Raw genomic sequence first — 26,833 nt, 5'->3', positions numbered from 1 at the left:
AATGGAGCAGCTCTCCAGAGCTGTCCAATGACACAAGCCCAACAGCTCCAGAGCTCCCCATGAGACTGACCAAGGAACCCTTCCAACAGCATCATGGGTCAGCTTCTCTCTCTGCCCAGACTGCTTTCTTCACTCCCTCACAGGTGCTGTTCCCAAGAGCACTTTCTAAGAAGCTGCTGCCTGCATGCCTATTTCTTTCTAAGAGTCTACTTCCTGGGGATGGCACCTGCACAACTGATGGGCAATGACTCCGTTAACCAACATGGGTGGAACAGAAGGACAGTGTGTAGTGAAAATCAAGAGTTGTGCTGGGTCCTGGTAAATTTGAGATGTCTGACTATATTCAAATGCAGATAGGGTGATAGATGCAGTACTGATGGTGGCTTGAATATTCTGGACAAAAACCAAGACCCTCAAGGCAGAGCACAAAAAAGACCACCAAGCCTTTTTATCACCAAAGACTGGACTAAATTTCCAATGGGTCTATCCTATCCTACCTTAGTTCTTTTTTAAATTGAATGCTCCTAAAGATCTACCTTCCTTTGCTCAAAGAGAAGACATAATTTAAAACCCTTTGTTTTAAAATCCAGATCCCATGCCCTCAAAACCTTGTGTAATGTAGTAGTCATCATGCCTACCTCTCTCCCACTGCTTACCCTGTGGGTCACTGTGTTCCAACCACAGGTCGTTCTCTCGTATCCTCAAAATTTAAGACCTTCCTACTACAGGGCCTTTGCACATACTGCTTCCCCTACCTGGGATGCTCTTTTCATCGCTCCTTGGATGATTAACTCCTAATCCTTAGACTTCCCCTTTTCGATCATCTCCTCAGAGAGAAGTGACCATACTAATATAGTCCCAACTTTTTCTTAGTCCCTTTTCCCTTCATTGCATTTCTCACAATTTATAATTTCTCATGTACTTGTTGGTTCACCTGGACTTCAGTTTTGTTTATTCCACCTGTCTATCCACTTAGTAATTCTATTTGAGGAGGAGGACTTAACATTTTATCCAAAGCATCTGGTACCATGTGATACATATTCCATGCTCAATAAATACTGGTTGACTCATGACTTCATATTTTAGATTTTGAATTGTTTCAAAGAAAAAGGGGAACATGGCAGCTGTGTGTTAGACACCTCCTGTGGGGCAGCCTCTGTGCTCACAGATTGTCTTCATGATCTATTTCACCCCTTTCACGGTTCTGTAGTGCAGATACTGTTACCTAACCATTTTTTGGAAGAGGCATCTGAGGCTCAGGGACATTATACCAGCTTTCCCAACAAAATGCAGTTCCTGGCGCAGTTGTTATTTGAGTACAGGTATGCCTGACTCCAAAGCCTGTGCATTTCCACTGTTCTTAATTGCTGTGTTCCTTCAGTACACAGTACACAGTTTGTGAGCACCTACTATGAACAGAGAAAGATACCAGGAAGCAAAAGATATAGGACCTGCTTTTGAGAAGCTTGTAATATGACTGGGGAGACAAGGCAAACACACAGGACAAATGTGGTAGCATGAAGCAGAATATGATAAAGGGATATGCCCTAAGGTTTCTTCCAGCTCAAAAATTCTTTGACTCTCTGAATGGTACAGGCAATAAACTCGATGGGAGAAATCATTCTGCTCGTTGATTGTATCTGATGGCGGGCATTCTTTCTTCATCTACCTCTGGCTGCCGGTGAACACAAACGCAAGTCTATTTGAAATGGCTGTCTCTACACTCCCATATTATAGTGTGTGGTGAATTCAAGGTCAAGTTTGAAGTCAAAGTCAGAAGTCTTTGTTTTTTTCCTCTACTATATCAAGACTTTTACCAATTAACTTGAAAAAAGTCAACAAGTTAACAACTCCAGGGGAAAAAAAAAGACTCTTCATTTCATCCCAAAGACTCTGAAATGGATTTGCTCACAAAACACCAGGTTTCTTTAGTGACCTCCAGAGACCTTGCCTGTCACACTGAGCAGTATATCATTTCATGGGGGGGAAAAAAAGAAGTTTTACCATGAAAAATGCTATGTTATATCACAGTGTGACACTATTTAAATATCAAGAGTCGAAGCTTCTATTTAAAAAACGGAAGGCAATAAATTGAGTTGCTAATTATTCCAGCTGTGAGTATTTTTGGTATGACTGCAAATTTTGAAGAGGGCAAAATAGAGGATTTTCCTGTTGTTCATGGCATATGCAAATGTAGTGATAGTCCCCTATGATCTAAAAGGTTCAGGGATCAGAAACCTTGAAAGCCTATTTTTCATTGCATCAAAATTGGTTTGAGTCTAAGCTTAGGGAATCGTGAAATGAAATGGGCTTTTAATTATACTAATTGGGTTACTGGCTTCTTCAAACTTGGGAAGTAGCAATTTTTTAAAAACATTTTTAAAGTTTTATGTTAAAAAGCAACAGTTCACTTCTCAGCCCAAGCATAAATTCCCAACTGGAAGAAGAGAAGAAGCACATTAGTAAAACCTTCGATTCCTTCCCTTCCTAATAAAATTGTTTTTAGGGGGTTGGGATGCCTACAAAGTCCTAGTCATTGTGCTGATTAGAGTGGTTCATGCATTTAACAAATATTTTAAATGAGATGGGTACTGTCCTAGGTCAGGGAGACCTAGCAATGATTCCTGCCTTCAGGCGATTAATAGCTGCATTTATTGACCATTCATTGGATGTCAAGCTCAATGTTGGGCATCTCACGTGAATAAAGTCACCCAATCTCCCTAAACAAGCCCATGAAGGTACTAACATTCTCTCACTTTACAGGTGAGGCCACCTAGAGAGATAAGTAAACTCTCTAGTTACAAGAATAGAATAGACAAGAATAGAAGCCAGGACCCAAATCCTGGTTGTCCCAAGTCCAGAATCTGCAGGCTTAATCCTGCCTCCTTGATCTGATCCTACTGTTTTCAAAAATAAGAAGAAAAAAAAAATGTTTCTATGTAAACCTGACTCTAAACCTCAAATGTTTTACTAGTCTTCCTCTCAAGACGATCGAGTTTTTAGAGGGTATTATGCTTAGCAAAATAAGTCAATCAGAGAAAGACAACTATCATATGATCTCCTGATATGAGGAAGTGGAGATGCAACGTGGGGGGCTTGGAAGGTAGGAAAAGAATACATGAAACAAGATGGGATCGGGAGGAAGATAAGCCGTAAGAGACTCTTAATCTCACAAAACAAACTGAGGGTTGCTAAGGGGAGGGGGGTAGGAAAAGGGTGGTGGGGTTATGGACATTGGGGAGGGTATGTGTTATGGTGAGTGCTGTGAAGTGTGTAAACCTGGCAATTCACAGACCTGTACCCCTGGGGCTAATAATACATTATATGTTAATTTAATTTTTTTTTTAAAAAGATGATAGAGTTTTGCTCTCTATTTTTTAATTTATGACTTGATTTTTTAATAATATGTACATGTTATATTTGAAAATAGGAAAAAAAGATAGAACACTTATTTAAAAAGCAACTTAGTTTTGCTCTTCAAGAAGTGACTCAACAGTATAATACCCAACATCATCTTCCTCATTATCTCTCCTGCTTTTTCCATCCCATCCTATAAGGTTCTCTTCCCTCTCTCTCTCTCTCTCTCTCTCTCTCTCTTTCTCTCCATGCCCCAGGTCTCTCTGCATCTCTCTCAGGAGCCCACCCATCGAGTTTCCCCTCTACCACCATCATTCCTTCTTGTACTGGAGAGTATAATAATGATGCTGGAAAGTGTTGTGGTTATTTAACCTCTCTCCAGCTAAATGTTTTATTATAACTCCTGAAAACCTAATTACAGTAACTTTACATGCTACAGTACCCTTTATGGGCTGCCTCTTTATTAAACTTACTCCTTTAGAGACAATAAACCTGATGCTTCAAAGGGCAGAGCCAGGACCAGTGAAATGTGATGAAATCGCCCATTTTCCAGGGCATACCTGATCTCCCTCGCTGATCACCCCAACCCCACTCCAGGTACATTTCTGCTTCTATCCTTTCTCTGGCTTTTTATCAAATTTCAGCAACTGCATGTATGATATTAAACATCTTTTAGGGATTAATGGGCTGTGTATCATTATTTTCATCCACTCCTCTGAATACCTGTGAGTTTATTTATAGGGGAGGTCAATTTTCTCGGTAGAACAACAGTCAACACCTGTTTTCTCTGATAACCAGATCTGCAGTTTTGCACACAGAGCTATGTTGAGACCATTCAATAGTTTTGCTTGATTTCAAGGAGAATGTTTCCTGCAGCTGACTTCATGAGCAGGAGAGAACTCATCTGCACTGTTAGTCATTCGTTGTTGCAGTTAGCTGAATGGTACACTGTGAGGAAATAGTGGGAAATAGATTGAGAGAGAGGAGAACAGAGAGCAGTGGGGGTGGGGACAAAAACTTGACCTTTGGAGTTGAGGCAGTGCAATTATTTGTGTAGTACATTTCTGTTTCAAAGCCCTGCTGGGATTTCCCCCTGGAATAAAGCCAAACCAATAGAAAATAAGGAGACTACCTCTTAGGATCCCACTGGTTGCAACCTGAGTGATGGCACTTGGTGTTAAGGGATTTTCCGTTTGTTTCCTTCTTTGGTAGGGTTTGAGGTTAATGAGCGAGTTTACTGGTGATTGACTCAGAAAAAGGAAAAGAAATCTTCTGTTGGAATCTCATGTAGTTTAACCAGCTATGACTTCTCAATGCTTCCATCCTAGATTAGTCAAGCTCCTTCTGTATCATAAGAATAAAATAAAAATTCACAGTATTTTGAATTGATGGGGGTCCCTCTTACACGGATGCTATGCATGAGTTTCTTGTTTGTTAGACGTCTTTTTAAAATTTTCCATGCTTGTTTAATCAGAGAAAACGTATGCCCTTAATTTTCTAAGCCAATTTGAAATCCTGGTTTGCCAGAATTCTGCCTCAGATACATGTCTTTGCTGTCATGTAAAATGTCTGGGAGAATGGTTGTTAGGTATGCTCGCTCGCTCTCGCTCTCTCTCAGTTTTTATTAGATAGTTTTGTTTTCACATGAGGAAAAATGACATTTACCAAAAAGATAGCTTTAGGTGAAGTGATGATGACTGTATTCTTAAGAACTCACTAGGATCTAGGGTCCAGAGCTGAGGATGCAGAGCCACTGTCCTTCCTTAGCCTCACCATTCCCTTCCATGGCCATTTGGAGCCCCTAACCCGGGCCAGGAAGGGCGCTGGGTGCCAGGACTGAAGCGCACATGGCTAGGAAGGGAAAGAAGCATGCGAGCTCTTCTTTTATTTTTTGTAAGACATCAAGGACTGGTTTTCTCTATCCCTTTGAGTGTTAGCAAACTCCAAGGACAGCACTTTGGGGCCCCTCATTTGCCTTTCCTTTCCGAGGCACAAGTGGCCAATTCTGAGAGCAATTGAGTTGTGCTTGAAAAATGTCAAGTGCATTTGGAAACTACACATTTTTGCTGACGCCTGGAGTCCTGAGCTGAGCTACTTCCATGACCGACTGCTGGGAAGAAGTTCAGTTGGGGCATCACAAATGATTCATCAGAGCATACTGAGCAGGCCCCCGAGGGGGAAAAGCTGTCTTAATAGCCAGTTCAGGGAAAAATCAGGAGAAGTCCCCTAAGCTGCCTTGGTCCTCCCAATAACCATCTGGCTAGACCATTACCTTATGGGCCTTGCTTCATTTTATTGATCTTGTTTTTCCTTCCTGCAGCATGTGACAGCAATCCTTGGGTGAATCAAAGCTTGCATTTTTTTCAACTTGTGATCCTAAGAATTTTCAAACATACAGAAAAGTTGGGGGAGTAGTACAAACTAAGAATAACCACCTGGTTTCAACAATTGCTATCGTTTTACCACATTTGCCTTATCTAGAAACAGACCTAGAGATCTTTCTGCTGAATCATTCGGAAGTAAGTTGTAGCCTTCTTGACACTTCGCCTCTGAAGACATCAGCATTCAAAACTCTCATTTAAAAAGATACATCTACTAAACATCTAGGGTGTTCCCTAGATGTATAGAATTTTAAGATACATCTACCAACCATCAGATACATTCGAGAGGTACAAAATGGTTAGGGTAGAGTTTCTTGAACTTCAAAATACATTAGAATCCCATTGGGAGCTTCTTAACCAATAACTGCCCAGACCCTAGCCCTGGCTCTGGATGGAGGCCAGAAAGTTGTACTTTCCTAACAGAGAACTCCCATGATCACAAAGCACGTATTTATAAGACATACTCTGAAGATCACTTCTTTAGAACCTTTTTTAAAAAATTTCTTTATTTGCTGAATTTAACCTTCTAAAGATTTGCAGCGGCAGGTGTAGCTCTCCTGTGAAGAAACAGGAGTCTACATTATCTTTTGTACTTTGGTTTAATCATTTTAAGCATCAGAAACTGGAAAAAAAAGGGCTATGATAACCAAATGAGTTTCATTTAGCTAAGGTCATTCCAGACACCACCATAGCAAAGAGAGGGCTGAGAGCTATAATCTGCTAGGATTAATGCAGTCTGGAAAAGTATGTGGTATTTGTTTGTTTGTTTGTTTGTTTGTTTTTCTAGTGAAAGGACATGAGTTTGTATGCATCAATATAAACATCTGCCTCAATGCACATAAATAAACTTGTAAATCTGGAAAACAGAAGTCAGTGTGGTGGAAGGAATCCTAATTTTAAAATTAAAATTGTTCACAGTGCTATCCTGTTAACATTCACAGTTTTGGCCTTGGAAAGTTCGTAGGTCATTCATTTAACGAGGATTTGCTGAGTACCCACTATGTGCCAGGCTCTCTTCTAAACATCAGGGTACAGTGTTGAACAAATGAGACAAAACACTTGTTTATTTTAAACGCCATCGAAGTTCAGATCTAATGATGGAGATAGATAATACATAATATACAAATACATATATTATTTAGAAAGATAGGGACACTTGGGTGCCTCACTTGGTTAAGCCTCTGCCTTCAGCTCAGGTCACGATCCCAGGGTCCTGGGATCAAGTCCCGCATCGGGCTCCTTGTTCAGCGGGGAGCCTGCTTCTCCCTCTGTCTGCTGCTCTCCTGCTTGTGTGCTTGCACTGTGTGTGTGTGTGTGTGTGTGTTTCTCTCTCTCTTTCTCTCTGACAAATAAGTAAATAAATCTTTTTTAAAAGTTTAAAAAAAATAAAGTAGTTAAAACAGAATGGAGAATGACAGAGAAAGAAGCAGGGGAAGGGCAGGAAAGATCTCCCTGGGAAAGTGACATGGAGCAGAGTGGAGAATGATGTGAAAAAAACAAGCTGTGAGGTATTTCCAGGCAAAGGGAACAGCATGTACAAAGGCCCTTAGGTGAAAATGGGTTGGATGTGATATGATGAGGAATATCAAAAAGACAGGTCAACTGATGGAGTGAGAGAGGCTAAAGTGGTAGAAGGTATAGTTGGAAAGACTATAAGCCAGAAGGCAGACCACGGCAGGGCACTGTAGGTCATGGGAAGGACTTGTGACTTTATTTTATTGGAAAACTTGATTGATTGATTGATTGATTGAGGGAGGGCATGGGAGAATATTATTGACATGTGACATAACCTGACTTCCTTTTTAGGAAGAAGTGTGGAAAATACACTGAGTTGTCAGTAGACAATTTTAAGATCTCGGGAAAAAATCCCATACCAGGATGCCTGGGTGGCTCAGTGGGTTAATCCTCTGCCTTTGGCTTAGGTCATGGTCCCAGGGTCCTGGGATAGAGCCCCACATCGGGCTCTCTGCACAGCAGGGAGTCTGCTTCCCCCTCTCTCTCTGCCTGCCTTTCCGCCTACTTGTGATCTCTCTCTCTGTTACATGAAGAAATAAAAAATCTTAAAAAAAATCCCATACCAAAAAAAAAAAAAAAATCATTTCCTTCTATTATTTCTTATGAATGAGTGCATTAAAAATGACATTAAAGCAATTAAACTTCTTAATCTTCATCTTGTGACTTCTCTGATATTGCCAAAACATTGTTTCCAATTTACAGATTCTGTCCACAAATATGACCGATGTTCAGTCACCAGGCACTGAGGCAGACACATGATTGATAGATAGATAGATACATGCATACACACATAGATATAGGTAGGTACATAGGTAGATAGATATCCAAGTGTATAATAGATTCTTGAATGCAAAAAAGTGATCGAAGATGGTAGAGATACCAAATCTTTTGAAACCGGGTTCCCAAGAGGGTGACTAGGAGCTGGCTAGGGTACAGTGGGTGGGGAAGCATAGGAACAGCCATTCCCAAAGGCATGGCACTTCATTCCTGAAGGCATGGCAGCACAGACAGCCAGGTTAAGGAAAGATGCATCTTCTGGTGTGGCTGAAGCAGAGTTCAGGGATCAGGGAGCACAAGGTTAGAGACAAGGGTAAAACAATTGGGTAATTGTGAAGAGTCTGGTCCTGTATTGAGATTTGCATTTCTTCTTGCAGGCATTGGAGAATCAGCCAGGATTTATAAGGCAGCGCACAATGACATTTGTGGTTTGGAAAGAAAAGCAGCAGGAGGGTTGAAAGGGGAAGGTTGATGGGAGAGGTTTTCAGAAATAAAATGGATAGGATTCTTTCACCCGTTATATGGGAGCAGGTGAGAGGAAAGGAGGAAGTGAAAAATGGCAGCTTGGGAATTACAGGAATGCAGGAAGAGTGTGAATGGGGAGGGGAAGGAAAAGAGTCTGTGCTTGGGTGTACTTGTGCAATACAGCTATGGGATGGAGAGAGAGAGAGAGAGAGATGCTCAGTAGACACCTGGCATGGGAGTCTGGACCTCAGGGAGGAAGCTGGTTGGAAATGGACCCTTGATGACTTGAGTCATAGGATGCCTGAAGCCACGGGAAGGAGTGAGATCTCTGTGGGGTTGAGATTTGGTGCCCCTATATTTCTAGATATTTATTAATAATGGCTTACGATGTCTTTATATTTCTTGGTTTTAGTTTAATACCCTATTTTCACAGCCCACCCTTGGGAAATTGTACAAGAAGTACATCTAAGCTAGTTCTAAATCAAATTCCAGCGCTTTTCATCACCCTGACTTTCTGGTGTGCATATGTTCTAGCTTAATTATAAGGCTGTGGACTATTATTTAGTGATTTGGAGAACTCTTCAGGTGTTTGTTTGACATTTGTCAGGCTTTAAATTAAAACTCGTATTTCAGACTCCTTATGTCATTTTGAGAATTAATAATAAAAGCTACTCATAATGCATCGACCATTTGTTATGAGACACGCCTTTAGTTAGGTGCCTTTCCTACGTGATCTCATGTAATCCATACAACCACCTATGCTGTGACAGGAGGTGCCAGGACCATCATTACCCCCATTTTACAGATGAAGAGATGGAGGCTTTTAAGAACAGTATTGTGTAACTCACAGAAGCTTACTTGTCCAGGAATGGTACTGCTAAGACTTCCATCCAGGTGAATGTTCCTCCAAAATGCTTCTTCTAAACCCTGTGCCTCCTGCCACCTCTTCCAAAGGTACTTTTCATCCAGAGCGTTAAGAGAGTACTAAGTACTAAGGAATACAGAGGCTTATTTATGGGATCCAACCTCTTGCCTTAATTCAGATCATCAAACATACTTAGAGTATAAATAACGTTTTTAAGTATCAGTTGTTTGTTTTAATATTAGCTATGCCAAATCATTCTCTAACCAGATACTCATTTTCTGACTTGATTGTCAGTCATCCCAAGTTTGTTTGATATTTGTCAAGGATTAAAATACTTTCAAGGTTTTGTCTGGAAGCAGCTAAGATCCAAATACTTGTAATAATAGCAAGCCGGCCTCAGAATCCCACCGGGATAGCCTGCTGGGTCCTGTATGCAGGGGCAGTATGGTGCATGAGGTCAAACCAAAGGGTCTGGAGTCAGGCAGATGGGAGTTGTAGCCCCAGTGACCCTGCTTGCTACCTTCGAGCTTCCATTTTCTCATTTGTAAAACTGTGGTAAAAATATAGGGTTGATGTGAGGTTTGGATGCAAGTTAAACATTTGGCGTCATAATTGACACATGGTATGTAGTCCATAAGTATAGTTGTACCTGCTGAAGACTTGAAGAAGAAGCAATTACCTGTATGACATTTTGGAGTCTTAGAATCTCAAGGTCACAGAACTTGAGGGGACTCCATTCAATCACTCATTCATTCATTCATTCATTCACTCACTCACTAAAGTTTCCCTTGCATGCTGAGCTTTGAGCTGTGTACTGGGAACATAAAAACGAACAAGGTATAAAAGAAGACACAGTCCCCAGTCTCCAGCTGCTCAAACTCGAGACACTACTTAATCCGTGCTTTAAAGTCCACTGTCTATTTCCTGGAAGAGAATTCATCATTCGAAACAAGGTGTGGTGAGTCACATTTGAAGTCTTATAAATGGCACACATAAGAGAGAAAAATCCCTCAGAGAATTTATGGTCCTTGAAGTGTCCTTTGAAAGACCATCCCCTGACCCTGAGGAAGGGTTGTGGTAGGTGTCAGCAGCAGGCCCCATTACCCTATTGCCACGCTGTAGCCCAAGAGACCAAGAGCACCTTGTGTAATTGGTAAGCAAAGAGGTTACCAAAGAAAAAACCATGATCATCACATGAGCTAGAGAGGCGGTCCCAGGACAGGAAGCAAGTCAGAGGGCAAACAGCTCAGGAAGAAGGCTCAGGAAAGACAGTTGAGAGTAACACTCAAGAGCTCGGACTTCGGCATGAGACAGAGCTCCGAGTTCACATCCTTGGACAATTGTTTGACTTCTCTAAGCCTGATCTCCCATATCTTAAATGTATGGATATTTTAATACTTAGTTTGTAAGTACCTGTGAGAGTCTATTTCTAGTGCCTCTCCCAGTACGGTTGTAATACACAACACTGCTTTGCGTCATCGTCATCATCCTCATCATCTCCAAGTGACAGACAGTAACCCAGTTTCCATTTTTGCTTTGAATACTTTTCAGAATTGTTGTGGAAGGTAAAATCTAGACCTATATGGGAACACAGAAAATGTTGTGAGTTTACGGAATTAATTTATGTCAACGTCAAATGAAATCTTTGCCCTTCTGTCCTTGACAAGGTAGAGCTGGGTCCTAGGACCGTACTAGAACTAGAAAATCAGAGTGAAAGAAAAGGCAGCTAGATGTCCCCCAGGAGCCAGCCATGTCCATGCTGACTCTTTCCCTTTTCCTCACCAGGCACTTTCTCTTCAAGACCTCCTCGGGGAGCACACCCCTGTTTAGCAGCTCTTCTCCGGGATACCCTTTGACCTCAGGAACCGTTTACACGCCACCGCCCCGCCTGCTGCCCCGGAATACCTTCTCTAGGAAGGCCTTCAAGCTGAAGAAGCCCTCTAAATACTGCAGCTGGAAATGCGCCGCCCTGTCCGCCATCGCCGCAGCCCTCCTCTTGGCGATCCTGCTGGCGTATTTCATCGGTAAGTCGGGGCAGCCTGCTCCATGACCCTGGCCATGAGGGGTGGGGCAGAGGCCGTGGACTTGTGAATACAGCAGGCTTCTCTTGTCTGTACAGCTTGCTTGTTGGCTGAAAGATGTAACCAATGAGGGAGGGATGGGAGTGCTTTTTCTTTCCTGAAATGTGTTTAAATCTGATGAACTCCTTTCTCAAGATTCTACATAACATTTATCAGATGTGTAAGTAAGCATCCCTACTGTATTCTTTCTTGGAGACGAGCTAAAAATTGTTGTTTCTCCCAACCCATCCCTCATTCCCAAAGTAGCCTTCTAGTCTCTTCCATCCCTGGATTTTAACCCAGGTCTGTGCTCTAAAACGCGTGCAACATGGATTAACTTCCACCAAAAACCGAAGAGAGGAATAGTGACCAGCATTCTGGGAGCATCTTGATTCGAAGGGAACATCTAGCTGAGTAGCCAGCTTATTTCCAGAGATGTGGAACAGAAACAGGATTGAGCAGTCCAGTCATCTCTGTGTGGAATCAGGTCACCCACACATACTGTGGATCTCGCCCACATCCCCTCCTTAGCTTCTGCCCCCTTAGTCTTAACTCAAATTGCGCCACGATTGTGCATCAGGTTCATGTCTCATACCAGCTGTGCTTCTGCGAGCTCAGATTATAACTTAGGGTAGCAGGCTGGTGAGGTTGCTGGGTTATCTTTCTTCCTATGCCAGGGATGTTGGTTTGCATCCATCGGGGCTAGCCCTGTAACTCTGGCAAGCAGTGGATGCGAGAGCTCAGGGGTAGGGCACCCCATGCATATGAGCATCCTGGGCTGGCCACAAAGCCTGATCACAGCTCCTGGCCCCAACAGAGAGCCCTGGTGTTGCTTCTCTGTGAACTGAGCTTACCAACAGCAGAGCTCCTGGCCAAGGCAGAGGCCACAGCGATGTTTGTTCAAGTATATTTGAAACACTTGATGGTTCCAGCTTGGTTTCAGGGCAGCTGTGATATGCCTCCCTAGTTGGGCTGCGCCATGTTGCAAAGCAAGCCTATAAAACACCAGCAGAAAGAGGCCAACTGCAAAGTTCTTCTCAGTACTTGTGCTGAGGGAAAAAGGCAATCCTGATCAAGGGACTCTGTCCCTTCTCCCTCAACACTGGGGCTTGCACACTTCCTTCATCCTCAGACAGCCAGTGTGGTATCTTCCAGAGAAGGAATTGGTCCAGGACTTCCCAGACCATTCTCTGCAAGCTTGCCTGCTGGTGAGGGCAGGCGGCCTTGCGTCCCCAGTAATCTGGGGCTCTGCCCAAGGTCATTACTAGCCAAAAACTGATGTGAAGTTGTCACTGTCTTCCATAAGATCGCTATGCGAACCTTAATACAGAAAAATCCATTTTACATTTCTTGCCAGTCGCATCTCCTAGGAATGACACTCGGGGGAAAGGTACCATGTTTATCTGGAACTCTGCAAAAGCCTTGGTGCTATAAACCCCAGCCCCACATGGGGACTGAGGTCTGACATCCATGTACCCCTAATTTAAAGTCATATCTGCTTCTCACTTGCTCTTGATGAAGGATGGAGTAATGGATTGACTTGAGGGAGGGGATAGGGTGTCCGTCGCATGCTCTGCCACTTGTGTAGAATCTTTTACGTCATTAGAGGTAGTTTTGTGTACTTCCCCAGGTAACTGTTCAAGGAGGCATGGTAGAAGCAAATTGAATTGCCTTCAGGGTCTTTGCATGATTTGGCTTTGTGTCAGAAACTTCAAAAAGAGTCCATGAGCTCACTTCTCAGGCTTAATGTTCTGCTGAGCTGATGGGCACCATGGGGAGCCCAGATACAGAAATTGAGGCACTACTCACCTCCGCCAATACCGTCCCCAGTGTACCTCCTACTCTACTTGCCAGAGAGAGATAGATGACTACTGCCTGATGTATTGAGCTTGATAGTTAAAATATAATAGCTTTCTGTAGGGTGATTACATAAATGGGAAACCATACAGTGAGAGTTTAATGTTTTAATTCGGTATGTAACTTGTAAATGATGGATTAGGACACATATTTATCCTCCGTCTGGAGGCTACTGGAAGCTGGACCTGAGCATCTTAGGATGGTTTATTAGATTATCATCTATCATTTTCTATTATGTATGCTTTAGGTAAGATTATTCTTTAACCCTGGAGTATTAAAGCATAGTTGATGACTCAAAACAAGTGATGGTGGGGGCCAGTGTCCCCGGCGGTGATGGTGGCGAGTGTGGAGCCAGAGACCTGCTCTCCAGAGGGGACCGCAACGCTGCAGTCACCATGAGGGGTCATGGCCTTGAATGCTGATCTTGACCCAGTGATCCCATTCTCCTCTGCCTTGACAAAGTTGTTTTCCTTCTGCATCTAAGTTTCCTAAGTAAAATCCGGAAGCATGATGGTTATTTACGTGCAAAAACTCCAAAGTATGGTGAGGATTAATTAATGTGTATAAATCACTTTGAAGATGAAAAGCAGTATATTATTAATTACAGAGCTGCAGGGGCATAAACAGTGCATTATAAACACAGAGAAAAATGCTGTTGGGAGCAATGAGCGATTGTGCCCACCGAGAAAACAAGTCATCAGGGAAGGACAGAAGGGCAACATAAAAATCAAAGCCCTCCTATTAAGGACACCCGAGTTTCTAAGACCTGAGCTCATTCTGGTTCATACATGACTCCGTGTTCGGTAGAACAGGGTAAGTCCTGGAACTGAAGCATCAACCCCGAGATATTTATGGATAGGCACTGGGTTCAGGCCTGCCGGGAGCTGTGACAATTAAGTCAAATTACCTTCCTTGCATGTTCAAACCCATGAAGAGAAGACTCCAGAAATGAGCCACCTGGAAAAGTTCAGCGCCATGATGAGTTCTTCCATACATCCAGCACGCGAGTGAGTGTGAAAGCAGACTTGTGCACATTGGAAGATGTGGGCCTTCACCAACTCAGGAAAGATCCCCCAGTTCCTGCTGACACAACTGGGGACAAAGATCTTTCAGGATGCACTCTCCAGTCAGATTCTTCCTATGCTAGATTCTTCCCGCGTACATAACTTCCTGGAGTAAATTACTCTGAAAAGCTGCATAAACCCCTTGGGGATCATTCTGTGCATCACTCAGCCCCTGGTCCACATGTTTTCTTGGGAGTACTGGCTGTGAAATGCAAGAGAGCTTCCCTCTCAGGAACTTGTCTTACATGCTAGGGCCCCTCAAGTGCTCTCCTGGCCTGCGATGCCAGAAATCCCTCTAGATCCCTCAGTCTCTGAATCATGTAACCAATATAGAATTCCTCCCCTGTTTTATGCCAACTCTACTGTGTCTTTATCCTCATAGCACACATAACAATAACTGATTGGCAACTTCCATTTGTTGAGAACTGTCGGCTTTTTTGTGGAAAGCACCTTTATGTAATTATTAAATGTGAGCCCTACCCGAGCCCCCACCATACGCTCTATCAGAAAATAAAATCAGCGCATTACGGTCATTTTACGGAGTTGATGCTGAAGCCCAGAGTGCTTGCAGTCATGTAGCTGGCTAGTTGCAAGGTAAGACTAGGTCCTGGGTCTCCTGATTACTCTCCCCGTTATTTCCAAATACTGCATGAGACCTAAATGATCCCTTTTGTAGCATCAACTCCCTGAATCTGATTTTATCCTCATTAACAAGGGAGAATAATTAGTTCCTTTCCTTCCCAAACCATCTTCTGTTGATTCCCACAGTGGAGAGAAACCATCTCTCCTCCTCAGTCTCCTAGCCTGTCCTTAGGTGGCTGTTTTCCCAAGCGTCGTCTGTTACAGGGGTCAGAAAACAACATTTTCTGTGCAGCACCAGATCATAGATGTTTTTGGTTTTGAGAGTCATGTGCTCTCATCTCAGTTGTTCGGTTCTGCCCTCCTCTGGCAAGAACCACCATGGCCATGGCCAGACATGGCTGTATGCTGGGAGACTCTAAGTATGGACACCAAAATTCAAATTTTATGTACTTTTCATGTGTCAGGAAATATTATTCTTTTGGTTTAAAAAAAAACCAACTTTTTTTAAAGGTAAACTATTCTTTAGCTCCAATGCTGTTGAAAACACACAAACAGGTGGCAGACTGGATTCGGTCCTTGGGCCACAGTTTGCCGACCCCACCTGGATTATATTACTATTCTTTTCCTAAAAATACCTTTTCAGAGTATCTCCATTTTTACAGAAAAGAAAGAAAGAAAGAAAGAAAGAAAGAAAGAAAGAAAGAAAGAAAGATCTGCTTTCAGCCTAACTAAGGGTCCAACTCTATGTCCACTGTAAATGGAGCAGGTGATTATTTTCTGAGGCTGGCAATCCCACTTTGTAATGAATAATTACACCTCTCTTTCTGATCCAAACCAAAAAGTAGAAAAAGTAGAAAAAGTCACTTTTCTCTTTGAAGACTTTCCAAAGGGTAAAAATGTCTGTCCTAATAGACAGCATGAAACACAGCTTCAACTCTTGGGTGGTATGGAATTGCCAAAAAACTTTGCCACGTACTCCCTCATCGTCAGTCTTCAGTCACCCCGGGTTCCCCCGCAGAATCACTGTCTATTTTCAAATTTGCCTCAGTCCCTGGTGCCTTCTTTATTGGGGTTTCCCAACTTCTTTGTCGGGGTTTCCCAACAGGTGGTAAGGGTGCAGGTTCACTGAAGGACATCTCTGCCTCGTCCTAGGTTAAGGTTGGAAAGATCTGGCTTCCTTAAAAGACACCAAAGTTCTTCAACAGCTACCCCACGTCAAGGAAGAGGGGTGCTCGTGATGGATGACTTCACTGTTGAAATCCAGATAATCCTAGAAATTCTCAGATGAGAGTCAACACAACAGTTCACCATGACACAGAATTCAGACTATCACCCGCAAGTTAAAGACAATACGTAACATATGCTGAGTTTCTGTCAAAAGCTCTTCTCGTGGTTGGGAAGGAAAGGGGGTGGAGGAAAAGATAAGAGCATTTATGTCATCCTAAATTAGTTTTTAGCTCTTCAGATCTCTGCCAAACTAAAATACATATATATATTAGAAAGTCACCTTGTCTTTTTTCACTACAGTAATTCCTGCCAAATATGAAATACTATGTTTTAAGTAAGCTGCTCAACGCTCTGTCTTCTGCCACTCTCACTTTGATCTGGGAAGAACACGGGCCATCAACATGTCAGGATGTTAAAAGTGTGGTAATTTGGGGTGCTTTCAGTTTCTTTTGAAAACAATGAGAGATTATTTTCTATGGAAACTAAAAGCCTACAATGTGTTTAAAGTTGCTACACTTGAAAATTGATATGTTGAGACTCCTACTGATGAATCTGGCGTTCAGAGCTGCTATTTTGTGTATTCCCATCTCGCTGAATGGAGCAGATTTGGGGAAAACATAAAGAAAATGACAGAAAAAAGGATGAGAACAGTACACTTACCCAGCACCTTTGTGAGGCTACAGCCCAGGAAAAATGGTGGCCCTCTCATTCAGACTCACTGTTCTTTGACTATCCAGAGAGGCGCTAAACCCCCTGCACGAATTTGACGACACAGGTTTACCTCCTGTTTCTAAAACGCAAAAGGCTGGTGATTAAATCCGAACAATCCTGCAAGTAACATTTCTACCCAACTCCTCTGCCCCCCGTTGGTCAAATCTTGTAGTGAGCCCCACAGAGGAAGAGGAGACCTGCCCACAGAGAAGTCAGGGGACCCAGCTCTGTTGTCAGCTCCGATGTTAGTAACAGACTTTAGATATGCTAATGTGCTCTTAACCAGATAATGAAGTCCTGTCAGCGCTGACACACTGGTGAGTCTTCGGCAGTGGGGCTCCCATTTCATAATTGCACACCCAATTTCACAGGATCTGTCAATTTATGGAAAGTAAATTAAGTCATTAGCTAGGTCACCATCACCTAGCAGCCATGTGGCAGCATGTGTATCTGTGTCTGACATTCAGGGAAGTTCTTTGCTTTCCCACTACGAGGCACCTGTCGGAAATCAAGGTAGTCATCCACCACGGGACTTTCTCGCCTTTGCTGGCAAGCTCCATGGACGAGGAAGAGGAAACAACACTTGGTCCTTCGTCTGTAGACCATCTTAATGCAAAACCAGGGAAGAGTGCATGGCACACCCCTCAAGCACCATGACAGGGAGTTAGGGCATCAGTAGAATCCGCCAGCCCATGGAGGCTGTGTCGGGTGAATGCGTATGGAGTATCTACCACCGATCTATCTCTTAACTCACCATTGAAGCCTTTGTCCTGAAATCTCTCTGTGACTGTGTTCTCTCTAGAAGCAGTAACAGGATACTCTGACATTATTGTGTCTCTCTCCACATTCTCAGTTTACTTGACTGGATCACTTAGGGTAGTCACCAAGCACACAGATCCTTTACCTTCCACAGGAAGCCTTTAAATTCCTTCTTAAGTCATGCGTGTGTTTGCTTATTTTTACTTGTTGCATAATTTAGATTTCTGGATATAGCGTCCAATGTACTCTAAGTATTATTTCCTTCTACATTTTTACCCATAACACAACTGCAGAGGTTCTTGCTGCGGTAAATAGAAGAGTACCAGTTGGGGCACCTGGATGGCTCAGTCAGTTCAGCATCTGACTCAGGTCATGATCTCAGTGTTGAGAGATCGAGCCCCACATGGGGCTCGCACACTGGGTGTGGAGCCTGCTTAAGATTTTCTCGCTCCCTCTCCGTGTGCCCCTCCCCCATCTAGGAAGGACAGAAGGGAGGGAGGGAGGGGAAAGAAGAAAAGAAAGAAAGAAGAGAAAAGAACCAGCTCGATGTAACACAAAGCACATGCACGGGCTTTAGTGTCAGATAGACTTGTGTTCAAATTCTGATGTGTATGCTTAAAAGACTTGGGCTTGCTGTTCAATCTCTGTGTGCTTGTTTCCTTACCCAGGACAGTGGAATAGCTCCTGCCTTGTAAAGATGCTTCAGGTGTGGACTAAAATTGTATATATATCTAGCTTTTCTTCAAATGCAGTATGTCCTCAAGTATGTGAAATGTCACTACTGTGCATATCCCAAAGTCCTGACAAGTACTATGCATTTATCATTTTTATTTTGTAACTTGGGAAAGAGGTAGTCACAGACCACTTGGAAGGACATGCAACCATGTGAATTGATAGGTCCATAGTCAGACCGGCAGACCAGTGTGCTGCCTGGCCAGCCACGATTATACAGAATCACCAGTTATAAAATGCATTCTGATTTCAAAGAGGAAAAAAAGGTGAAAAGCTCGGAGTTTTAGCATCACTGAAGTGTGGTGGAACCTGGCACACAATAGAAGCTTATTATGATGATTGTATTGGCTACCACACTCCTTGACCAGGTCCATGGCAAAGTCTGAACCAGATTCTTGGATCATTGTATCTCCAGAACTGTGCCTAACACCTTGTAAGCATCAATAAATGTATTTTGAATTCATAAATGCCGATTAGGGTTAGGGATATGTTGGATCATTTGTTGACAGCATTACCAAGTACCCAGAATCCTTGGTCCCTAATTTCACTGGTTCGCTCATGTAAAAGGAAATTTCTGGTTCCCTGATGCTGTAATTGCCTCTGTTCCCAAATTGCATTTCCAAGTTAGAAAGCAGTTAGGCGACGGAACAGTTAGGGGGGATGTGTAAGCACCACATTTAAGTCCTCTAGCAGGAATCTGTGATTCCCTGAAATCGAGAGAGCTAGCTGAGTGAAACTGGGAAGTGTTTGTGTCTGGCATACAGCCACCATTTGGCACTCATATTACAAAAGTATAGCAGAATTTAGTTGGAGTTCAAGGTGAAGAAGCAAATAATGGCATAAATCTGAAAGTCTGTTGGCTGCTTCCCTGTAAATGAGGATGTGCTAAGAAATGAAGCAATTGCTACAAGACACCAAATAGAGAAAAGGACTATTATATGGTGAATTAGTTCTGTGTACACAAGCCATGCAGAATCCTTTGTGCTCTGAAATGCCCTACTTAGCTGTGTAGCCTCATACAACAGAAATTTGACCCTGAAGTGAACTTTTAGAACATTTGTATTTTTCTTAAGGTCACCTTAAGTCATACCTCTTGTACCCTTCCCTGAAAATTCCTTTCTAGAAAATTCACATTTTGATTGTTAAGAACAGACACACAGAATTTTTGCCCGAGCCCTTTCTTCATCAAATAAATCACTTATTAAATCGATGTCTCATATTAAGATCCTCTGCATTAGGAGAGCAAATGGTCCATCAACTACATTAACATATTTAATATTACCATAAAAGAGAGGATAATGCATTGCATGTTCCACTAATTTCATTTTTTTATTATCAACTTCTAGCCTTAAATAAATATGTAAATATCAGAATGTCTCAGAAAACACAGCAGTCTGAAGCTACGTGATGATAAGGATAGAGTTTTGCTGAAGAAAATAGTGTCCTCCTTTCTTGGAAAGAGAAGTTTATATGATACATAATATGCATCATCTTTCAAAGGCTTTTCTTCCCTAAAATCCAAAGCTACGGATGAGAAGGGAGGATCTGCTTTGCCTCCAATCTTTGCCTTCCGTTCATCATGACTTGATTCACAGCTGTTAGGGACGGCCCTTCCCTTGGGATGGGTTTTCAGTGGAGTTAGGTCATTTGTAGTAAGATTTGTACAAACCTGTTTGGCACTCCCCTGGGGGCTCTGATCTTTATGAAAGAAAGGCATATTACCTTGCTTTTGCCTTTGCGGTCATGATGCAATCCTATCAGTTCGCTTACTTATATTACACCATGAACGCTTTAGAGGCACGTTAATGAAGTTTAGATTAGACTTGCTTCTATTCCAGAGGGAAAAGTAAGTGGCAGCGTGTCACATGCGTTCTGCTCTTCAGGCCATGAAAAACAAGATGACATCTTGCAAAGAAGTTTGGTGTGCCTTTGAAATTAGAAGCATTGCTGAAAGTGGTTTTAAGGCTACCTTGTGCCCCAAACTTTACAAACCTACACTGGTAGGGCATTCGCTGAGTTAGAGTTCATGTATTTAAATAAGAAGTTCAGTATACTTCCTTGAGAAAGCTCTCTCTTCTCTTGAGAGAATTGTAGATTAAAGATGTGAGAAATCTTTGTGCAGCTTTGTATGGTCATATAATATATTTTTTATTAATTTAAAATATATTAAATTTATTAATTTTACATTTTTCCATTACACAAGAAATTTTCTTTAGGCAAGTGGTTGGCTGGTCACATTGTACTTGCTAGAACTTGCTGACCTAGCCTCAGAATCTAGGACATTTTTACTCACAATTTTCTCCTAGACCTAGAGTCTCATAAGCAACCCCATAAAATAGAACACTTCATAGGAAAGCTGAGAGAGCCTAGGTAAGTTATGTTTTGCATAAACGACCTGTGCCATGATGTTAAGACATTTGCATTTCATTTTTCCCAGGCCCATCAGGGAACAGAAGCTTCTATACTAAAAACCTTTTTATTAACTCATCAGTACGAGCAAATGGTCAGCCATCCTTTCTTCCCCCTAGAAATGTGAAGTGGTCTAACCATTACACAATAAGAAATTGAGGACATTTGTGTCTATTTTTAGCCAGTCTGTTTTTGTCAAATGAAGGCATTATCTCCTCTTGAATTTACTTTAAAAACTGTAAAGCTTCTCTCAAACAAAGAAGCTTGCCTGTGATTAGCTTATACTTCTCAGGAACACAGCAGGGAAGAGCCAAAAAAAAAAAAGAGAGAATATATACCAAAAAGAATGGGTTGGAGTTAAGACAAAAAGTAAAGGAAAAGGCATAAGTAGCTGTGAACAGAGTAATTAGAAAAGCTTTTGAGCAATGCCAGCTATGAGATGCCATCCACTAAGCAGGATAAAACATGGAACAATTAGAAGACACCAAAATGGGGGAACAGTACACCCAGCACATCAAATGACACATAATCTTCTGCATGATTTCTTGAACCAATAAGTCCAACCAAGGTAATGAGATGAAAAGCAATCCATGAGAATTGCTTGGAGGTGCTGTTTCACCCCCTCATCTTACATCATTAAACTTTCGGTTGCCTCATGAACTACTTAGATAAATAACAGTGGACAGCTCAACATTTATCCAAATAAACCAGAAAGCCACCATGATAAAGGAAATTGAATTTATAGACACAGCAGGCCCTTGCCTAATAGATGAGAGTAATGTGTCTAATGTTGAACATCCGTCTGTATTTCAAATACAGTGTATCTTGTGGTGGGGGCATGAAAATCACCTCCTACAAAATGATTTCTTACTAAGGTTGGTTTATCTTCTGTTGGGTCTAATTGATACTCGTGTAATTCCAGTACAGCCTTTGCTACTGCAAATGATATAAGAGAAGGAAAGAATGAATATGCCTTTTGGCTCCCAGGGGAGCATTGAAAGCTAGGCTTAGAAAAATCACTTTTCTCTTCAGATGTGCTGTCTTCAGAATGACCCTTGAAGCTAGGAAGCAAGTGTATTTGCTTTTCAATCAAGCGAGAGCATTCGTGAAAGTCTTCTACTCAATCTTGATCAGAAATGGACATGAGGGAAGAGTATTATTTTATACTACATCCTTTCTTTGCCTTATTTTGCCTCTCTTTATGGTGTAAAGGAAGGTCCAGTAGGAATATCGGAGGCGACCTGACAGTTTTAGCTCCCAACCAAATCCAAAGGATTAGGAATTTCTAACATTTGGAAAGGTTTCCTAATTCCTAACTGGGCATGTCTTATGGTCTCAGATAGGACATGGGTATGCCCAGGCTGGTAGCAACTTACTACTCACCCAAGTCTGGAGGTGGGAGGTTCAGAGGGCTTGGGCAAGGGAGTGGGGCAGGGAAAGAGAAAGGACAGGAGGTCAGCCCCCCTATTTGGCATGTGTGTGAGTGGTGCCCCCACACCACTACTCCTAAAAATCCTGCCCCAGATGTTCGGGAACAGTCTTCAATATATGTACATTTTTTAAACACTTTTTTTTTTTTTAAGATTTTATTTATTTATTTGACAGAGAGAGGAACACACAGCAGGGGGAGCAAAAGAGAGAGAAGCAGGCTCCCAGCAAAGCAGGGAGCCCAAGGTGGGTCTCGATCTCAGGACCCTGGGCTCATGACCTGAGCGGAAGGCAGGTGCTTAACCGACTGAGCCACCCAGGCGCCCCCAATAGGTGTACATTTTAATGAAACATTTGGACAGGTACATTTGCTCTGACTTGAAGGAAACTAGCTTCTGACCCTGGTTCCAAAGGTTTAATCTTTCACAGCGTTTGCCTTCACGCAGATGGGAATGTCACCGCTTCTTCCCCTCCCATTCCCTCTTCTACACGGTCTGCCTTTCAGTATCCTCACTGCGAGTCCAGGTGTGTCCTGCTCTGTCAGATTTAATTTTCTTAAAGGAATATACATACATTCCAGTTCACTTAATGTTAGACTTTTTAAAAAACATCCTTTATCCCACTCTTGTCCCCACACCCCCCGCCTCCCTGCCTTGGGTCTTTGGGGTGGGGTGGTCAGGGCAAAAGTATACCCAAGGGCTCACAGTCTTGGCCTTGTCTGGGAGAAAATATCTCTATTTCCTTTGTGGGGATGTGGATGCCGATTGCGTGGTATTTTATTCTTCTCTTCAAAACTGACAGGAATTAAGCCTCTGGAAAGGTCAGCTGACCCAGCAGTGCTCTCTGTATTGTAGTGAAATACCAATGGCTTGTTTTAATGTCAGAGGCAAATTGGAGAGTGGACCCAACTGAAGTATCTGTGACTAAATTTGTCCTGAAGGAAGAAAAAGAATTGTCTGTCACGTTCCCATGACTAAGGGGTTTATTAAACAAGCTGTTGTGTACCCCACCCAGGGAGAAGGCTGTCAAAACATGAAGGAAAAAAAGAGCGAGGGGGAGAGATCACACGGAAGCCAAGCCCCAACTCTTCTCATAATTGCATGTCTGAGTACCTTGGCTAATTGACCCACGCCCTTTGGAATTCTTTCTTGATCACACACTACTGCTGCCTCACCCCTGACCAAACACTTTCCGGTGTCTCTGACTCCTGCAGTAGCAGGACACAGAATGACAGAACACGCCAAAAAACCTGGCTTGTGGAGAGATACCCAGAGTGGACCCAGTTGGCTCTGGGCTTGTCGCTGCACTCTTCCAAACCCATTTACCAGGTCAAACGGACAGCAGGGGTTTTCTTTGTAGGGCTGGTCCAACATCTCTCCCTGGGGAAACGTAGAGAAGGACTCCAGACATGAAAAGCAACAAAATGTGCAAATGTTGTCACGTTTTGGCTGATTGTCATTCATGTGATGGGGCCAAGGAGGGTGCAGACCCTAATGGCAAAGAATCTTCATCGATGCCGAGGGAGAAACAAGTATCACGAGAAAAAGCAAGCATGCACAGGGGCAAAAATACAGGAAGGCGTTCCTTTGAGTCACTGTAGCACATACAGCATGTGTGTGTTTTTTTTTTTCCTGAGCATGTAAAGGAGAAGGGGCTCCAGTGAGTGATGGGAGACAATTATCATTTCCACGGGCTTCTACAGAACCAGAAAACCACATGCTCACCCTTGGCCTAGCAAGTAAACGGAGCTCAGACTCCGTGGTCAGCTCAGAAAAATCCTCGGACTTAGATTAAGCCAGTTCTTATTTTTCCACTGTATGATGAGGCTACAGTTTTAGCCCGTCTCTTCACATGCCTGTCCCCAGCCTCCAAAGAGACTCTATCCATTTATCTCCGAAAGCCAAAGAAAAGAGCATGATGTGAGAGGAGGGAGCAAAGCCAGTGGCCCAGGAAAGATGAGTCTGATGCTGAATGGGGAGGGACTTGGAATCTCCCCCTGAGCCACATGATCATGGCAGAGTCCTGAGGATCCGGCCCACCAGGGTGACCCAGGGACCGTGGTGTCTTGACTTAAGGTCTTCCACGTATGCAGAAAGGTTCCCTGCGTCGAAAAGAATTTTGATTTGGGGCTTTAATGCCTTTGAAAGCGCATCAGGAGTAACACTGACATGCTTTCACCATAGCCTTGGAATCCTAAAATAAATAATAGAAAAATTGTGATTTAAAATATAATTCCAAATACTAACCGGGCCCCGCTGCCTAGATGAGTAATAAGCTTCAATAAATGTGTGACAGGCACAAGGCTCTTCAGTATGAAGAGTAGTGAGGCCTCAGAAATAGAAATAGGTTTTTCATTACATGAGGGATTATGTTCGGCCTGACTGTGGAGCCCGTTCGCGGGGCCCCAGCTGCATCTTCTGCCTGCAGACGTATTAACGGGTAATAGTAAAGCGGGCCCGTGCAGCCTGAGACAGCGATTTGTTTTAGGGAAGGGAGAAAGGTCGCTTTCTTCCACTTAAGTCAGGATTAGCATTGTTTATGGCACACTTTCCCTTAAACTTCTAGTCGTCTGTGCTAATGAGGCACAATTGGAGTCGGGCTCCACCTGGGTGCCTGCTCGGATCTGTAAGGAAGCCCGAATGGAGAAATCAGCGTGGTTTGGGGTGCTGGTGGTGACTAGCTTATTTTGACCCACGAATGTGCGCCGACACGTGCACGTATACATTGCTTTGACGACCGTACAGTTTTGTTGTTTGATTTCAAGCAAACTCAGCTATTCATCTGAGGCTTTCCTAATATAGGAACTCAAAGCAGCCCCGGGCACACTCTGGCCTCCCTTCTTTTCAGGACTGAGATGTAGGTGTCAAGAAACTGAATTAAGCCCACCCTGCCCCTTTGCAGCCAAGGAAACTATGGGGTCGGGGGAGAAGAGTTGCAGGAGGAGTTTGAGAAAGGTTTGGAGACTTGGGTGTAGAAACGCACCCATGATGAGGGCAGTTGATTTCACACCGAAATGTGTTTTCTTTTGCACATGCTGTCAACACAGAATTCCCAGCCTCTGTTCATTCTTGACCCACATGATGACTCATTGAAATTTCATAATTCCAGTGTCATTGTTTGCCTGGATCGGGAAACCTAATTTCCCTTACTTTAAGGGTCAGCTGGGCATTGGAGAAGTCCCGTGAAGAAAGCCCTGAATTTAGTTTGGCTAGGTTCCCATCTGAACCCTTAGTAACCGCGTGCTTTAGGGAAAGTCAAGTTAATGCCACGAACCTCCTTTTTCTCAACTGTAAAAAAAACGATTGATAATAGTTATCACGATGGTGGTACTTTTATCATAGTCTTCCTGTGTGACATTTAATGCAGATATTGCTCTCTATTGATACTCGTGCTGCCTGTGCATTCACTCAAAAGAAAAAAAAAATCACAATGCTAAGGTTTCAATTGAGAAATTGGGCCATTAACGTTTAGAGAAGGGGGAAATTCCCAGGGACTGGCAGAGGCGGGGATGGCTGGGTGGGTGCGGCTCCCGGCCCACCCAGCCCTGGAAGGATGGAGAGAAATGGCCATGGGAATGGGCTGAGAAGCACTGTAGGCAACAGGGTAGGGGAAAGGCCAGAAGTAACAGGGCCTGGTGCAGGGGAGTTGAGGGGCTCAGCCAGTGAGGTGAAGGCTGCTTAGTGAGGAATGGTAGAAAATAGGAGGGGGACGCCTGGGTGGCTCAGTTGGTTAAGCGGCTGCCTTTGGCTCAGGTCATGATCCCAGGGTCCTGGGATGGAGTCCCACATCAGGTTCCTTGCTTGGCGGGGAGCCTGCTTCTCCCTCTGCTTCTGCCTGCCTCTCTGCCTGCCTCTCTATCTGCCTGTGCTCGCTCGCTCTCTCTCCTTCTGTCTCTGACAAATAAATAAATAAAATTAAAAAAAAAAAAAGAAAGAAAAGAAAATAGGAGGGAAGGTAGACCAGGACCAGATGATGGATGGCCTGGAATTCTGGCAGAAGATTGAACTTGATTAGTTTGGCTATAGGGATGTACCTAAAGTTTGAGCAAGAGCGTAATAAAAACTATGCCATGCTATCATGTCAGTTACCTAGTAGATGCTCCGTAAATATTTATTTGCTACTTGACTGAGGATTCAGGACAGACTGGGAAATGGGACAGAAGACAGGGAGACTTATCTAAAGACTCACCGTCATCAGTGAGTCTGTGAATGGGTGAGGGCCTAGATTAGAAGGGGAACCATGGAAACAGAGAAACAGAGTGAATCTCTGAGAGACTCCTTCCAGAGAAGAAAAGGCAGATTTGTGATATGATTTGGGTTGTGTTGACTGTGGAGATGAAGAAAACAGAAATACCCTGATATGTCCTTCAGGTTTCTAACCCAGATCTATCGAGGAGTGGTGTCAAGAATGGTGAACCGAAAAATTAAAAATTAGCCCACCATCTTTAAATCACTATACACTTTTCTAAAAGCACGGTTGGCCCAAACATTTTTTTTATTGGCGTGTAATTCTACCAGCCCTGGCAAGAAGCCATTCTTTTTTTAATGCACTCAGTAAATCTCTGTGCGGTTTCTTTATTATGAGAGGGCCCTTTGATCCAATAAAACCCATCAAGACCCCTTCTGAGGCATTCATTCTGGATTT

General features: G+C 43.1%; 1 protein-coding gene across 4 annotated transcripts in view; it reads left to right on the top strand.

The window, feature by feature from the left end:
• Nucleotides 1-26,833, top strand: part of TENM2 (teneurin transmembrane protein 2) — a 1,128,378-nt gene that overhangs the window by 852,503 nt on the left and 249,042 nt on the right. For all 4 annotated transcript variants that reach the window (XM_045075622.1, XM_045075621.1, XM_045075624.1 and 1 more), the window contains one exon: nucleotides 11,146-11,384. In XM_045075622.1, coding sequence (XP_044931557.1) covers nucleotides 11,146-11,384 — 239 coding nt within the window. The remainder of the gene's footprint in view (nucleotides 1-11,145; nucleotides 11,385-26,833) is intronic.

The sequence above is a fragment of the Mustela putorius genome, unplaced genomic scaffold (genome assembly GCF_011764305.1).
Source record: "Mustela putorius furo isolate JIRA1106 unplaced genomic scaffold, ASM1176430v1.1 tig00000145_pilon_pilon_pilon, whole genome shotgun sequence".
In the NCBI taxonomy this organism is placed as follows: Eukaryota; Metazoa; Chordata; class Mammalia; order Carnivora; family Mustelidae; genus Mustela; species Mustela putorius.
Note: the sequence above shows the minus strand (reverse complement) of the source record. Positions and strands in the feature narration are given on the sequence as shown.